Source organism: Hippocampus comes, unplaced genomic scaffold (genome assembly GCF_001891065.2).
Source record: "Hippocampus comes isolate QL1 unplaced genomic scaffold, H_comes_QL1_v1.1 scaffold14, whole genome shotgun sequence".
Taxonomy (NCBI): domain Eukaryota; kingdom Metazoa; phylum Chordata; class Actinopteri; order Syngnathiformes; family Syngnathidae; genus Hippocampus; species Hippocampus comes.
Window position 1 is genome coordinate 1,432,451 of NW_017805839.1, and position 15,042 is coordinate 1,447,492.

The 15,042-nt window shown below is 42.4% G+C and overlaps 2 protein-coding genes across 2 annotated transcripts; both read left to right on the plus strand.

Annotated features, from left to right (window-relative positions):
- The first annotated feature begins 1,312 nt into the window (after window positions 1-1,312).
- On the plus strand, window positions 1,313-6,621 carry srm (spermidine synthase). Its single transcript, XM_019888082.1, has 8 exons — window positions 1,313-1,547; window positions 1,849-1,969; window positions 2,082-2,174; window positions 2,678-2,831; window positions 3,528-3,611; window positions 5,292-5,437; window positions 5,522-5,644; window positions 5,848-6,621. Exons 1-8 carry the CDS (start codon window positions 1,417-1,419, stop codon window positions 5,863-5,865), a joined length of 870 nt encoding a protein of 289 aa, XP_019743641.1. The 5' UTR covers window positions 1,313-1,416; the 3' UTR covers window positions 5,866-6,621.
- A 4,544-nt stretch (window positions 6,622-11,165) lies between these two features.
- Window positions 11,166-13,882, plus strand: sst6.1 (somatostatin family member 6.1). Its single transcript, XM_019887912.1, has 2 exons — window positions 11,166-11,562; window positions 12,395-13,882. Exons 1-2 carry the CDS (start codon window positions 11,455-11,457, stop codon window positions 12,623-12,625), a joined length of 339 nt encoding a protein of 112 aa, XP_019743471.1. The 5' UTR covers window positions 11,166-11,454; the 3' UTR covers window positions 12,626-13,882.
- Window positions 13,883-15,042: the final 1,160 nt, after the last annotated feature.

Sequence of the window (15,042 nt, forward strand, 5' to 3'; positions counted from 1 at the left end):
GGGATGTCTCGCAGGTGACATATAGCAAACTTCAAACTGGACTTTTTTTTGGGATGGATTTCTTTGAGAAATGGCTTTCATCTTGTTAATCTTCCATAAATGTCAAAACGGTGCTGTGTGTGGCCAATAGTTGTCCTATGGGGAGATTCCCCCACCTCAGCTACGGGTACCTGTAGTTCATTCAGAGTGATGAACTGCATGTCTCGTCAGTGGTCTCCTTGTTTAGGCCAAACACTTTCGCAAGTCACTGTCAGTGACTTGAGCCAGGTCGTTGTTTGGCTGTGACCTTTTCTCATGCCATGACCTTCCCAATCTTTGGCACACTTAGAAGCTGAATCCAGTTCAGCCCGAGGAGTCACCCATTGGCTGTGTCCAAATTCACAGGCTACGGCCTCCAAAGGCCGCGTTTTAGGATGTGTTGTTTTGGCGGCATGACATCACTTCTGGCGTGACTCGACCACGTGTGGTTTCCAAATCCTCAAAAGACATTTTGCAAGACTGGGTCCTTTGGCGCCTTCAAAGGCTGCTGCTCATGTGGCCTCCGTGGACCACATAAACCGTGGCGAATTTGGACAGGCTTTATTTGAATTTGGACACCACATATGATCAAGTTGCGATGGAAGTGACGTCATGTGGCAGAAAATGCAGCATTGGAAGGACCCAGCCTGTGAATTTGAACACAGCCCTCATGACATGCGCTGGGCAAAGTCGCCTCCCTGGGTGAACGCTGTTGTGTGTGCCTCATTATAGCTTGGCTTTTAAATCACTTGATTTCTATACTTATTTAAATCTTTTTTCCATATGTGATTTCTCTGTGTCTTGCCATGTCTTTTTTAATATCAGTATCATTCGAGTACGTGTGCAAGTTCTGCGCGTTTGTGTGCATGTGAACGTGTGCGCAAGCATCGGTTTGCTTGTGGGGATATATATATATATATACAGTATTTGTGTATGTTGAGGGAAGTAGAAGGGGTGGGTCCTTTTTTATGTTGTAAATTTGAAAAGCTTTAACCGTACAGCACTTTGAGTTGCATTTTTATGTATGAAAAGTGCTCTATAAATAAAGTTTGATTGATTGATATATATTTGTGAGTCAAACAGTAACAAATATTGTTTCACCCCTCCCTGGTCAAAACCGCGCAGCCGCACTGGCTCCCCCACCGTACTATAGCCTCACGTGGTCTTCGGGGAGGTGCTGGTGGTGGGTGACAAGTCAAGCAAACTATGGTAAGAACCCTCGTCTCGTCGCACCCCATTGGATCGCTCAACTGTGAGGCGTGACGTCAGGCGTCTGCTATTCGTTCCGAGGCGAAGCAGCAAGTATGGCTGTCAGTCATATCAAAAGTGTCAAAACGTTGTCGCGTGTCACGTTGGCTCGTTCATAAACACGTTTACCTGAGCGCGCGGGGCACCGGCATGGACAATATCACGGACGGCTGGTTTAAGGAGACGTGCACGTTATGGCCCGGTCAAGCCACTAGTCTCCAAGTAGACGAGGTCCTCTATCACAAGAAGTCCAAATTTCAAGACGTGTTGGTGTTCAAGAGGTGCGTTCTTTGCCGCTCCCGCACTTTGCTAACGCTGCTGCTAGCTCCTGGAGTGCTGCACTCCCAATGGGCTGTCTATTCTAAAACAACAAACCAGCACTTTCCTAAAATAACAGTGATCGGTATTCTCATACGTGTTAAAAAACTTTGTGATAGATTCAACTTCAGGGTGTGTACGTTCCAAAATATATTTTGTAACAGTTTAAGGTACAAATAACTATGTGTAGTTAACCAAGTTTGTGAAGGTCTGAGGCACTTTTTCCCCTGCAACCCTGTTAGCTGTGTAACATACTCGTTTCAGTAAAACGTACGGCAACGTCTTGGTATTGGATGGAGTGATCCAGTGCACGGAGAGGGATGAGTTTGCATATCAGGAAATGATTGCCAACCTTCCCCTGTACAGCCACCCCTGCCCCAAAAAGGTAGCACTTGCATGTGAACAGTAATTGCATCTATTTCATGTCATATTGTTCTTTGACAATCCTTGAGCATTGTACTGAGTACTAAGAGAAAGTCTGTGTCACATGTTTAAAGGTTCTCATTATTGGCGGTGGTGATGGTGGCGTGCTGAGGGAAGTGGTGAAGAATCCACAGGTAGAGTCGGTGGTTCTCTGTGAGATTGATGAGGTAAGGGCAAATAACATTCAGCAAATATTTGCTCAAATCCACTCACCACATACACACGCAATTCACAAAGAGGAATATCCGGTTTTCAGGTGGTTTCAGGTTGAACCTAAAATGCAAAGTAACATTGACAGGTGAACTTATTTGAAAATGTTTTCAACTTGTTGACTGCATGTCACTTGTACTTGTTGCACACGTTGCTGTTCTCCAATAGGAAGCTGAGCAGCAAATTGCACAAACGTTTTTACCGTGGAATAAATCAATATGTTTCCTCGTTCAATTCCAAGCGGTTATTTAAAAACTCCTCTCCATTCTGGTGCTCACATGATGAGACAATGTCAACACCAAATATTTGCTCAACATTACCCTCACATTTGCAAAGCTTTGAACAGGATGATCTAACAGGGAAATGCTCATTGAAACCTCACCCGAAAAGTCAAATATCCTCCACTTTTTGTGAGTCGTGTACGCTCACTGCAACTGCCACGTTTGTGTCGCGTGCGTAGGACGTCATTGATGTCTCAAAGAAGTTCCTCCCAGGCATGGCCAAAGGTTTCTTCAGTCCAAAGCTCACCCTCCACGTTGGAGACGGCTTTGAGTTTATGAAGCAAAACCAAAATGCCTTTGACGTCATCATTACCGACTCATCGGACCCTGTCGGTAAGTGCATCAATGTCTCCCTTCATAATGTGTTTGTGGGGCAGGATCCATTTCCTGCAGTGCCTCATCTGACTATATGAACTCTCACATTGTCCACTCGGCTGATGTTTGCCTTGGTCATTTTCAAAGGATTGTTAAAAGCCGACAAAAGCAGACGTTCTTTACAAAACACCAGGCAAAAACCACTTCTGAGAGAGAAGATGGACTAAAGAGGGCAAAAAAAACGATGTGGACGCAGTTAAAAGTTAAATGACCATCAATTTTAGTCGTTACTCGATTCTTTTGTTTTTTATATTATGAACAACTCAAATTTATTGCCCAATAATCGAATTTGTAACATTTGGAGCATTTTTATGCTTTAGAAAACAATTGTGTCTGAATTTGGGGGGGGGGGGGTTGGAACAGATGAGTGCATTTACATGGGAAATGTGTCTCTACTTACAACATTTTCTAGTTACGAAATTTCTTCCGGAACCAGTAATTTCGTAAGTAGAGGTACCACAGTATACACCCCCCCCCCTTCCCCCCGGACCCTGCATTAATTGCAGGTTAGATCAGTGGGATGTCGCTAATGTTTGTCAACTGTGTGCCCGTGCAGCCGTTTTAGACTTCTTTAGTCATTCAGCGTTATACACATCAACAAGACTTGACTTGCCTGACTTGACTTGCCCGATTTTTAATGTGCTCATGTTCCAGGCCCCGCTGAGAGTTTATTCAAGGAGAGTTACTATCAGCTGATGAAGACGGCATTGACAAAAGGCGGAATTCTCTGCTCCCAGGGTACTTTTTATTGCATTCCTTCTTGGGGCGTAAAACCAACTGATGTGTAATCGGGAAAATCAGTTTTGAGTTTAAAAAAAAAAAAAAGTAAATGCAGCAAATCGAATCATTCCACTTAAAAATATTTTGAGATTCGTATCGAACTGTTTTTTATTGGCGAGATGTATCTTTGAAGGCTACGTTTACAGCAGTGTCAAGTTCATTTATATTGTCACATGACATCAAGAAACTCAAATAGTCTGCGGGTGCCGAAGAACCGCGATTGCGCAGGCATCATTGTGCCTAATCATCTTGCTTAATTTTCCTCTTTTTCATGTTTCTGTGGTACACCACATTGTGGGCGTGCGTCCTTTCGTGACCCGATGCACGATTCAACCACAAAAACACTTTTAACGTTTTGTGAATAGTGGAAAATCCCACCGATATAATAAACAACCTGCCATCATTTACACCCAATGATATCTGCTTTTCTTGTCACTTTTGCCAAACTTTTCAGGGTTGTTTATTTAAATGCCACTTTCCTGGCGACAATTTATTGTACGTTACCCGGATTAATTTCTGTGTCTGTTAATGAAATGACAGATTTATTTATCTTCTCGCACAGATATTCCCTTTAAGTTTTCCTCCCAGTGATTTATGACGGCCAAAAATCGTCCGAATTTGAAGGGATCGAAATAATCTAGCCTGAATCCACTCAGAAGTGTGCGCTAACTGCTCCTGTGATGCTACATACTGTACATTGCATACGCTCACATGCGCAAACAGATCATGTTGCCACGTGGACATGTGAGAGCAGCGAGGGGCCGACGCGTTACTGCCGCAGCACATTTCTGCCAGCGGGCGGGGGGGCCGCAGGAAACCCTTAAGGCTGGAGTCGTCATCCCACGTTACAAAATGCAGTTGAGTTATTTGAGATTTGTGTTTAATGATGGGTCACCGACCCTCGTTGCCAGGCTCCGCCCACACACTACGAGGAGAACATGCAATTTTGCGCCACACAGGTCTGCGATGTACTCGGTTCAAGTTTCATTTTAAGTTTGTTGTTAAAAATGGCCGAAATGATCCTGAAAGCTAAAATGGCTGACTGTCTGTCTTTGTGTGCTTGGTTATTTGCTTTTTTTTATTTTTTAAGACTTTTTGGGTGGTCATGATAGTCATGCCTAACCAAATTTCAATAAAAGCATGAACGTGAAACTGATTCGGGTTGGTTTCAAGAATTCCCTGGTTTGGGGTGGGGGCCTGAAGCCAGAGGGCGAGCAGGATGCTGCTCGTGCCAACCAAGCATCATTTTTCATTTGCGCATTTTTCTAAATTAAATGATCTGTCAACTTTTTTTCTTTTTTTTTAATATGTAATGTATGCTGGATTTTAAATGATATCATTGTTTTGGATCATAGTTTGGTGGTGTTTTTTTTGGGGGGGTGTTTTTTTTTTTTTTTTTTAAGTTCACACTACTAATAATATAAAGTACAGTTCTAAATATTTTTCGGTATTTTTTTCCCCCCTAACTCCTCCAAATACAGTCATTGGGCCCCAACTCCCGTCGTGTTTCACTAACTGCCGAGACAATTACAAGTCGAAGTTGACCTTTCCGTGTTTCAGCCTTCGTGTGACATTTGACTCAACTGCGCCACAAGCACTGGTTCTTATTTTTTCAGACTGTTCTTGTCGTGTGCGCAGGAGAGTGTCAATGGCTGCATTTGGACCTGATCAAGGAAATGCAAACCTTCTGCAAAACCTTATTCCCAGTGGTGGATTACGCCTACGGCACCATCCCAACTTATCCCAGTGGCCAAATTGGATTCATGCTTTGCAGTAAGAACCCTGTAAGCGTTCCCCACCAAATAAAATGGATAAAGATACACGTATGCTTGCTGTTTGCTTGTGACCGATTGGAGTCATTATTTCAGGAAACACATTTCCAAAAGCCGGTGAAAGAACTGTCAAAAGGAGAACTGGAAAGCATGAACCTGAAATATTATAACACGGAGATTCACAAAGCGGCATTCGTCCTTCCTGAGTTTGCAAGAAAGGTTAGTGTGCTTCACTAATGGGCGGTCATATGAAAATATAAATAAACATTTAAACATCTTGTTTAATTGATTATCTTGGAAAGCATCTAGAAACAAATAGTGACATTACTTTTCAGGGTCTTTCAAGTGAAATATGTCTCGGCTGTCTAACGGGTATCGAACACTGCCCTAACCCCCGTTTTTCTTTCCATGATGGCCGGCAGGTCCTCAAAGAAGCTTGATTGGCCACAGCAGAGCAGCGTGTGTGTCCTCCACCTGCTCCTCGGTCCACAGATGGACAAATACAGCTCCTCGTCCTCCTCCTGCTCAGCACCCTTCAGCTCCCCCCCTCGAAAGTGTAGCCTCCTCGAGATTTCAAGATGTGTGTGGGGCGAGGGGGCCGTTGCCTCCCGTTTCTTTCCAACCTTCCAAGTCCTAAGCAACACCAGTGTTTATTTCCTCATGCGTTTCGTTATTCACGTTCATTCCGAGCTTGTCTCATGAGCAACCGATGATGACGCCATCCAACCCTGACCTCACGCTTATGGACCGTACTGTTCAAATGGCATCATATGATTGCATGTAACTGCAATGTATCGCCGCACTTTTCAGCGGAAACGTGCTTTGCTCCTCGCGGCGTCGCCGCGTGCCGTCTGCATATTGTTGAGAACACAAACACTTCCTCGTGAATTCGGAAAGGAGCGCTCCTTGAGCGGGTGCTTTGTTGAATCTGGTTCTGTACGTTTTAACGATCAGGTAGAAAACGCTCCCTTTAAAAAGCCAACAACTGCTTGATGCTCTGCTTTGTTATGAATGATACGTTTCATATTTAGAACGGAAGCTGCAACATTTGTTGAAAAGTGATTATGCAATTACTGGGGGTTTGGCTAAAGGTGAGAAGCTTGTGCAGTACTGTGGGATGCCGTTATATAACAGTGTGGTTGTTAGCTAACATCGGAAAACAGTTGCTGTGAATCTTTAAGGAAAAAACACATTTTTAAAAAAGTAAAACTCATTCATTGTAATAAATCTGTTTAAAAAAAAACATCTGTTGTGACTGAAATGTACAACACTTGAATAGTTCTGGATGCATACTCTCATTCCGTTTTCACCGGTCTGTGAAACGGGGCGTCTCACAGCCATCAGCGATTCCCGGCCGATGAGCAATCCGCTTGGGTGCATGAAATTGTTAATGATCATCTTTGTTCAGTCATCTCTTGATTGGCAGACAGTAGAATTGAGTTGTAGACCTAAATCCACTCTGCCGTTTCTTGAACAAAATAATATCTTTGTGCTCAAACGGGACCACATGTGTGGATATATATTTGTGCCATCCATTCTCCGTAAGATTTTGTGATATAAAATGTGTGCCTGTTTCGATCAAGAAGTCCGGATATTTAGCGACTAGTGGCTTGGTTAATGTTAAACGTCATTTGTTCATTCCCTCCCACGAATTACCTGTCAATCACAGGACTGACAAAGACACAGACACCTCAGAATTCGTCTTAGGCCAACATTGCATATATTTAGGGTCCACGAATGTTCTGATAGTTGAAGTTTGAATGAATTTTGCCTTCGTGGACCATCACAGTGGCTATGTAATAAAACCACCAACTTGCTGCGTTCAGCTTCAAGTGAAGACATAAACACTTTTTTTTTTAATTCTTGGAGTAGAAGGGGACTTGAAGTCTGAAGTTAACACAAGGAGAAAATGAAAACTTAAAATTTCCATGGTGCGTTTGCTGCTCTCGGTTGTACTTTCACGTTCTGGACAGTAGATGGCAGCCTTTAGTTTGATGTTCCAAATCATGTTTCAACATGTTTTGGCATGTTGGATAGGATTCCTCCATTTAACATTCATGACAAAAATGAATTTCTGACTAAATGCATTTGTTAATGACGGCGCTGTAAGTTGTTGCTTTCTTTTGTTGTTTTTCAAGGCGTAGTTGCATGTTTGCATTGTATTTCTATCTATGACAGCAGTCATCTGAGGTGTACAGAGAGTTACGAAAACCAAGCTCGGAAGAGGTCCTTTGAGATTGTGAGAGGAAAAAAATATTTTAAAACAAAATAAAATGAACAAAAAAGCTCTTGTGGAGTACGGAAGCGTATTGCTGCCACGCTTGGAAAAAAAACACGAAACTTTAGGACGGAAGCGTATTTGCTGCCACACTAGAAGAAAAAACCCTGATCATGCGAAAACGTTATAATTATCATGTAAAAATGTGACAGCCTATTAATCACTTCAAAACGTGTCACGTTGAAACAGAATGGATAACGTGGCTCATTTAAGCGATTTGATGACGTTCCATTTCATGCGAGTTGCAACAGAAGTTGTCCTCCGCGAGGCCAACTTCTGTTGCTTATATTATGTACTACAGTATTCACGTTTTTGCACGATACGTTTCACGTTTTTTACATGATAATTTTCACGTTTTTATATGACAATTTTCAGGTTTCTACATCAGTTTTACGTGATAAATTTCGGGGTTTTTTTTTTTGTTTTCCTGGTGTGGCAGCATTACGCTTCCGTAATTGTGACAAAATTACCAAGACAAGTAACACAAGTCGAGGATAGCACAGAACTTCCGAAAAGAGCATGAGCAGAGATGATGATCAGTAAAATAAAAAATAAAAGCAAATGAATGTCCATCCATATTCTGAGCTGCTTATTCTCATGTCTGTGCTTTACAGTTAAGAAGCAACATTAAAGTTTATTACTCATATATGATTTCCCTCCGCCAAATGTACAACTTTCCCTCTCAGAAAATGTTGCTTTTTTTCTTGAATATATACATTTGTCATCAGATGTTTTTTAAATTCCTCAAATATGCAACTTTTTTCTCAATTTGACCCTCTTCCTCAAGTTTTTCCCCCCAGGAAAATATGTAACTTTTTTTCCTTGAGAATATATTGCGTCATTCATGGGGAGTATTTTTTAAAATATGTTTTTTACTTTTTTAATGCAGCCAATTATTGAATATACAGAACATGACTTTCATCCAGCCATCCATTATCTGAGCCGCTTATCCTCACAAGTTTCGAGGGCATGCTGGAGCCTAATCCAGCTGTCTTCGGCCAGTAGGCGGGGGACACCCTGAACCGGTTTCCAGCCTAGCATGCATGTTTTCGGAATGTGGGAGGAAAATGGAGCACCCGAAGAAAACCCACGCGGGCACGGGGAGAACATGCAAACTCAACACAGGAAGACCGGGGCCAGATTTGAACCCATAACCTCTGCACTGTGAGGTGGACGTGCAAACCAGTCGCCTTAACACATGACCTTTTTCTCCAAATATCCAACTATCATTTGTAGCTTTTTCAACTCGTTTAATCTCCCGATTGGCTCGAGGCTATCGAAAGATCAAGTGGCGAGTGAGCCAAATATTTCAAAAACACATCTGAGAGCACGGCCAATCAATTTCTACACACCAACCACAAGGTATTGACTGGAATGGAAGGAAGCTCTGATCTCTGCCAGTGGCCTCGTCTGCACACGTCACAACAGCACATCTGAAATGTGCTGTTTCACACATTAGCTCTTGTGAATATTAGCAATTGTAAATCACTTTTCACCATCATCATGAACCCTTGGTAAGAGCTGAAAAATAATTGCAAGGAAACTGTCTTCTGCGAGGGAGTGGGGAGGGGGATGCCATTTACGTTGTGCAAGCTCCACATCCCGCAGTACATTTTACTTCCACAAACAAGCATCTCATTCCAATTTAGACAGCAATTAGTCGTTAATATGTGGCGGATAATTCATATGTGCCAGCATTTAAGGATGTGAGGGATTTGCGTCAAACATTTGGAAGAAAAACATTATTACGTCCTACTGGAAAGTTATGAATAATAATCAGTACATCATACGAATGTTGCGTTTATGAGTTTATGTTCGGCTTTGTAAAAAAAACTATGCAGTAACTTAGCTGTTATTTGGATGGGATCCCACTTATAATTAAGCCTGTCTATGCTCGCCATGGCAACCAAGCAGGTTGCAGGTTCATGATGTTCCTTTCTGCTGTCTCGTGGAAGTGAATTTCATTGTTCTGCCTTTCACTATACATCACTGGCATGGGTAGATGTACAAAGATACATTCGTTTGCGTCAATGTATGGCAAATCCGTGGCAAATTTGTCCCAGCTGCGGCATAGTGGTTAAGAATCACCAGCCGAAGATGTAATGTTACTGTTGAAGTTTTGGAGCCCAGGCATATTTGTGTTTCTTTTTTTTTTTTTCCTTGAAAAACTCAAGTATGTGCTGTTTTGGTGCTCCCTCTAGTGGCAACTTGGTGCCATGGAATTATGCTGTGAAGGATTTTCATTTTGGCAAAAGTAGTCATTGGCCGCTGTCTACTGGCATCTATTGGCAATTCCAATGACAGTATCCATTTTTTTTTCTCCATTCGTGGCCAGGCTAGGGTCACGCTACACTATTCCGTTCCTCTCAGCTTAAACTAGGCAAGGCGGACGGCTGCCTCACAAAGATAGCCTGGTTGTAAACTTGCTACATAGGAAACGTTTTCTGATACACTGCTATGAAAATCCACGAAACTGTGCTTGATTGCAACTGATTGCACTAAAAGTTGCAATATCCTCCTGACTACCAGTAGTTCAAATTTGTCCTCTGTAGAGGACATTTGTGAACCTAAATATCTCCCACCCAGTGCCTCCAATCGCATTAACTCCTTTTGTTACTCTAAAGAGGACATTCAGTGCTTTCCAATGATACCAAATTTGTAGGGGTTAGAAAAAGTAAGAAAATGGCTTCCCTCAGTGCAAGCACTTTTTATGGGAAGAGGAAAAGTAATACTTTTTATCGACCACATTTTGTCTTGAAATGCTGTTGGCATTTTAATTATAAGACTCTTATGAACACGTTAAAGTGTTGTTTGAGTTGTTTTAAGTGTATTTGAGCCTGTTTAAAAAATGTAGTGGGATTTCAAAAAATTTTTTGGAGGAGTCCAATTACTTCACATAGATTGGGGAATGTCAAAATAAATGTGATTGGACAACATTTTTTTTCCTGGTAGTCAGGAGGATATGACGAGTAGACTATGACATCTGAAGTTCTTTCCAAAGCACAGTCAGCACCCGTAAGAGTGCCATTGTTCATGGCAGTCCATGAAAATTGGATCGTTATATTGATGCGTTAGGTTAAACGTCAGCTCCGTCTCCTCACTGAAGAAAATTGTCTCCGTCGTTCTTTTGAAACGTTTCCTCGGGCCAGATTTTCTCGTCCTTTTGGGTCCCGCGTCAGACCACTCGATTGTCATTTGAAGGTGTCACCGAGCTCATCACAAGCTGTTCGACACGGGCGCCATGTCATTGACAACAAGTCAGCTCGTGGTCACTTGGTTATTTATATGTTTGAAAAATGCTTTTTTTTTTTTTTTTTTACCTTTGGATGGCTGTGTAAAGCAGTCTTTTAATTTTTTTTTCTTTTTTGGGGGCGGGGGAGTGGGGCGGAGGGGGGGAGGTTTGATGACGTATCCGCTGCTGCAGATGGACCACATGAATGTGTCCACCTGATCATGAAGGTTAACTGTTCACTCCTTCCATTTGTTCTGCTTTGACCCTTCCCTACACCCCCCCCCACCCCACCCCCCAAACTCATGCACACATACCCACTCCGTCATACTCCCACCACCTTCCGCGTCAGACATCCGTATAAAAAGAGTGAGGGGCACGGAGGCGAAGCAGTACCTCTCCGACTTCCAAATCTTGGTGACCACCAGCCGCGCTACTTACCGATACTCCTTCCACTCCCGCTGCTCCATCTCCTGCTCAGGATCTCTGGCTGGTTCCAGCGGCTCTCTCCAAAGTCACAGCATGCAGATCCTGGTGGTGTTAGCAGCTTCCATGGGGGTTCTGCTCAGTGTCAGAGCAGCCGCCGTGCGTCCTGTGGAGGACAGGAGCATCGTGCAAGGGCTGAACAGGGTGAGGATGAAGCACTTTTTTTGTTTTATTCGGCAGTTTTGATGCGTTAACAGGTCCGCAGACCACATAAGAGGTACACTTGCAACATTTTGCCTTTGCGGAGATTAAAAAAAAAAGTTCTGTTGTTGATTGACGCTGTCAGAGAGACGTTTATTTTACAAGATGTTTGTTTTTGCGGTTTGCAGAGGTTGATTTGTTTTGTCATTGTAGCAGAAGACTCACAAAGTGCATGACAGAGCGGTGGAAAAAGAGTCATAAATACAACTTTTTATCGTTAATACAAGGAAAACACAAGTCAAAGTAGATGAAAAAGAAATGAAAAACCAAAACAATTAAGGCTTACTGGTGTTTTATATATGTGTATTATATGTATATACTGTATAGGCAGACATAGTATATGTATTTGTATATAAACATATGCATACAGCAAATTTGTGTGTAACGAACATACAACTACACTGCATTATACTGAGAGCTGCTCCTAATATTTAAAAGCAGTTTTCAACCAGAATAATGAATATATTGTTCCATGACCGTGTTCTCTGGAATTGTGAAAATACTGTACATTTTCATATCGAACTACTTCTGAAAATGTCAACCCGAAGAGAGTAAAAATCTTTGTCAAAACAAAATCCTGGACTCATATGATGAATGGAAGCGTATTATATTGAGCAGGTGGACCTAATGTAGTGACAGAACAATTGATCGACAAATGGAGAATAGCAGTTCCTTGTTCTAATTCCTCTGTGAAATGTTCAGAAGTCAACATATTGTCCCATGCAAAGAGCGCAAAAGGGTACTCATTGTGCAGTGCGCTCCTCTGTTCCTTCAGGGACAGGACTTGAGCAAACTGCGCAAAGAGCTCATCCTGAAGCTGGTCTCCAGTTTGCTAGAGGGGCCGTTGGACACCAACCTGCTTCCAGAGATGTCACCCGAGGAGGCGGAGGAGCCGCTGCAGTCGCGCCTGGAGGAAAGGGCCGTCTACAACAGGCTATCGCTGCCTCAGCGTGACCGCAAGGCGCCTTGTAAAAACTTCTTCTGGAAAACCTTCACCTCCTGCTAACAGAAAAAAAGAAACAGCCCAACCCCCCCTGCCGGGGCCCCTCATAAACTGTAGTGGACCCCAGATGTGCACGTCACCTCCACCTGTCAGCCAGGCAGCATTGATGGACTTCACAGGACACACTGTGTCACTTTACCAACACATGTACTTTCTTTACGTACCTATTTATTTGTCCGTATTTTGGATGTATTGATGGATATGACATCTTTCTTTTCAGGGTGAAGAATAAATCTCATTTGGTGTAGATACGATGTAAGTGCACTCCATTGACCACTTTCCGGTTGTACGGTAAAATAAATGTCATTTTTTTCCACCTGCTGAGAAAATAGAAGTGTTGAAAAGAGAAGCGTCGGATGGCAAAATGCATCACAACTTTATTGTTGCTTACAATTGTTGCGTTTTAGGCTAACAAAGATGCGATCGTAAAAACAAGTGGTAGTTCTTAATGGCATTTAGTACTATACAAGAAACCATATACAATTCTGCCAATCAATTATGAGCTATTTATAGATACCGGATATGTTTCAGTAAAAATTATTATTTTTTTTTTTGTTTGTTTCACTGTTAACACTCTCAAATTCCAAACTCGCATCTTATCATTTCTCGAATTTATTTGCAGAAAATGAAAAATGGTCAAAATAGGGCCAACCCACCCACAAAAGCCAATTGGCTCTTAATTTTTCTCCCAGATAATTTTTTTTTTCCAGAGATGCATTTTAATAATGAAGCAAAAGGCAGTGAGGCTGTGCCATGATGAATGTGATCGATAAAGTGCATTATCAAATATGAATGTCATTCAAGAACAACGTGTTCAAATCACGGATTTAAAATATAATAATGTTTTAGGACTCGTCAATGAATCTTGAGTCTATTTTCATGAGGTCATTGATGCTACTGTACAATCCTGGCACGCGTCCTTCGTTATTCGTGACTTCTTATTACAGGCCGTGAAGCCCGAGGGAAAAGAACTCATTTTCTTTTTTATGGAATGTCGTCACGTTTGTAATTCGACTGTCAAGAAAGATCAGAAGAGGAAAGTTGCTGCCCCATCACCTTGCCGTTAGTTTCCCCATCAAACAAACTCTCCCCTGAGTTCCTTTCTCATGTCATGTGAATGTCCAGGATTTGGAGGCAAAACATCTTGATGTTGATTTGTGACTGAAAGTCTGATCTGTGTTAATGGCCAATCCTGTTACTCGTGCTCACATTGAATAAACATACAAGCACTTTAAGTCGAATCATTCTGCAGAATAAAAACCATCTGGAATGCCATCCATCCATTTTCTGATCCGCTTTATCCTCACAAGGGTCGCGGGGGGTGCTGGAGCCTATCCCAGCTGTCTTCGAGCAGTTGGCCGGGGGACACCCTGAACCGGTTGCCAACCAATCTCAGCGCACACAGAGACAAACAACCATCCGCGCTCACACTCACACCTAGGGACAATTTTGAGTGTTCAATCAGCTTGCCATGCATGTTTTTGGTTTGTGGGAGGAAAATGCAGTACACGGAGAAAACCCACACAGGCACGGGAAGAACATGCAAACTCCACAGAGGAAGGCCATAGCTGGAATTGAACCTGCTACCTCTGCACTGTGAGGTTGACGCGCTAACCACTGGACCACCAGGCCATCCTGGAATGTATTATTATTATTATTATTGTTATTATTACAGTTTTCTGGGGTAGCATGACAAAAACTTAAGCACTCGAGACAATATGACTCGGGTGCCGATTTGTCACATAATTTATTATTATTATTTTTTTTTTTTTTATTTTTTTTTTGTGTATAATTGTTATTCTGTCTCAAGAATGATCCGCTGGTGTTCAGACTGGTAGTTGAGCTTACTCTCAAGGGTTCCTCCACTCTGGACTAGTTGCCAGTCAATCACATCCGACATCGACACAAATAATGAATCACAATCACGTCCACGCTTCTTTCGTGTCTTAACCCAAAGTTAAGTTCGTGTCTTAACCCAAACTGAATGTTTTGGGAATGTGCGAGGAAACTGGAATGGCAACTCCACTGCGCCGTCTGAGCCAAGATTTGAACACAGAATCTCTTGACTGTTAGGCAGACACACTAAATGCACTCTACCCTGCAATTGTCCTCAGTAGATCTTTTTATTTTTATTTTTACTTCTATTTTTTTGCTACCAAGCAGGAGAGGGAAGTGCAGTGTGTTTTGACTGCACTACTGGATCACTTTCTCACTGCCAGGAACAGGATGAATAAGAGATAATGACTCAGAAATGTGTTCGTTTCACAGGTGCAAAGGTTGAGTTAACATTGTTCACAGCACCGCCTGACTCATGACTGGAACGTTAAAGGTTGCAATGATCTAATTCTTCTGTTGCTTGTCGTGTGGGCTTGCAAGAAAAGCTTTAATGACCCATCTTTGCAAACTCTGAAGAGACAGTC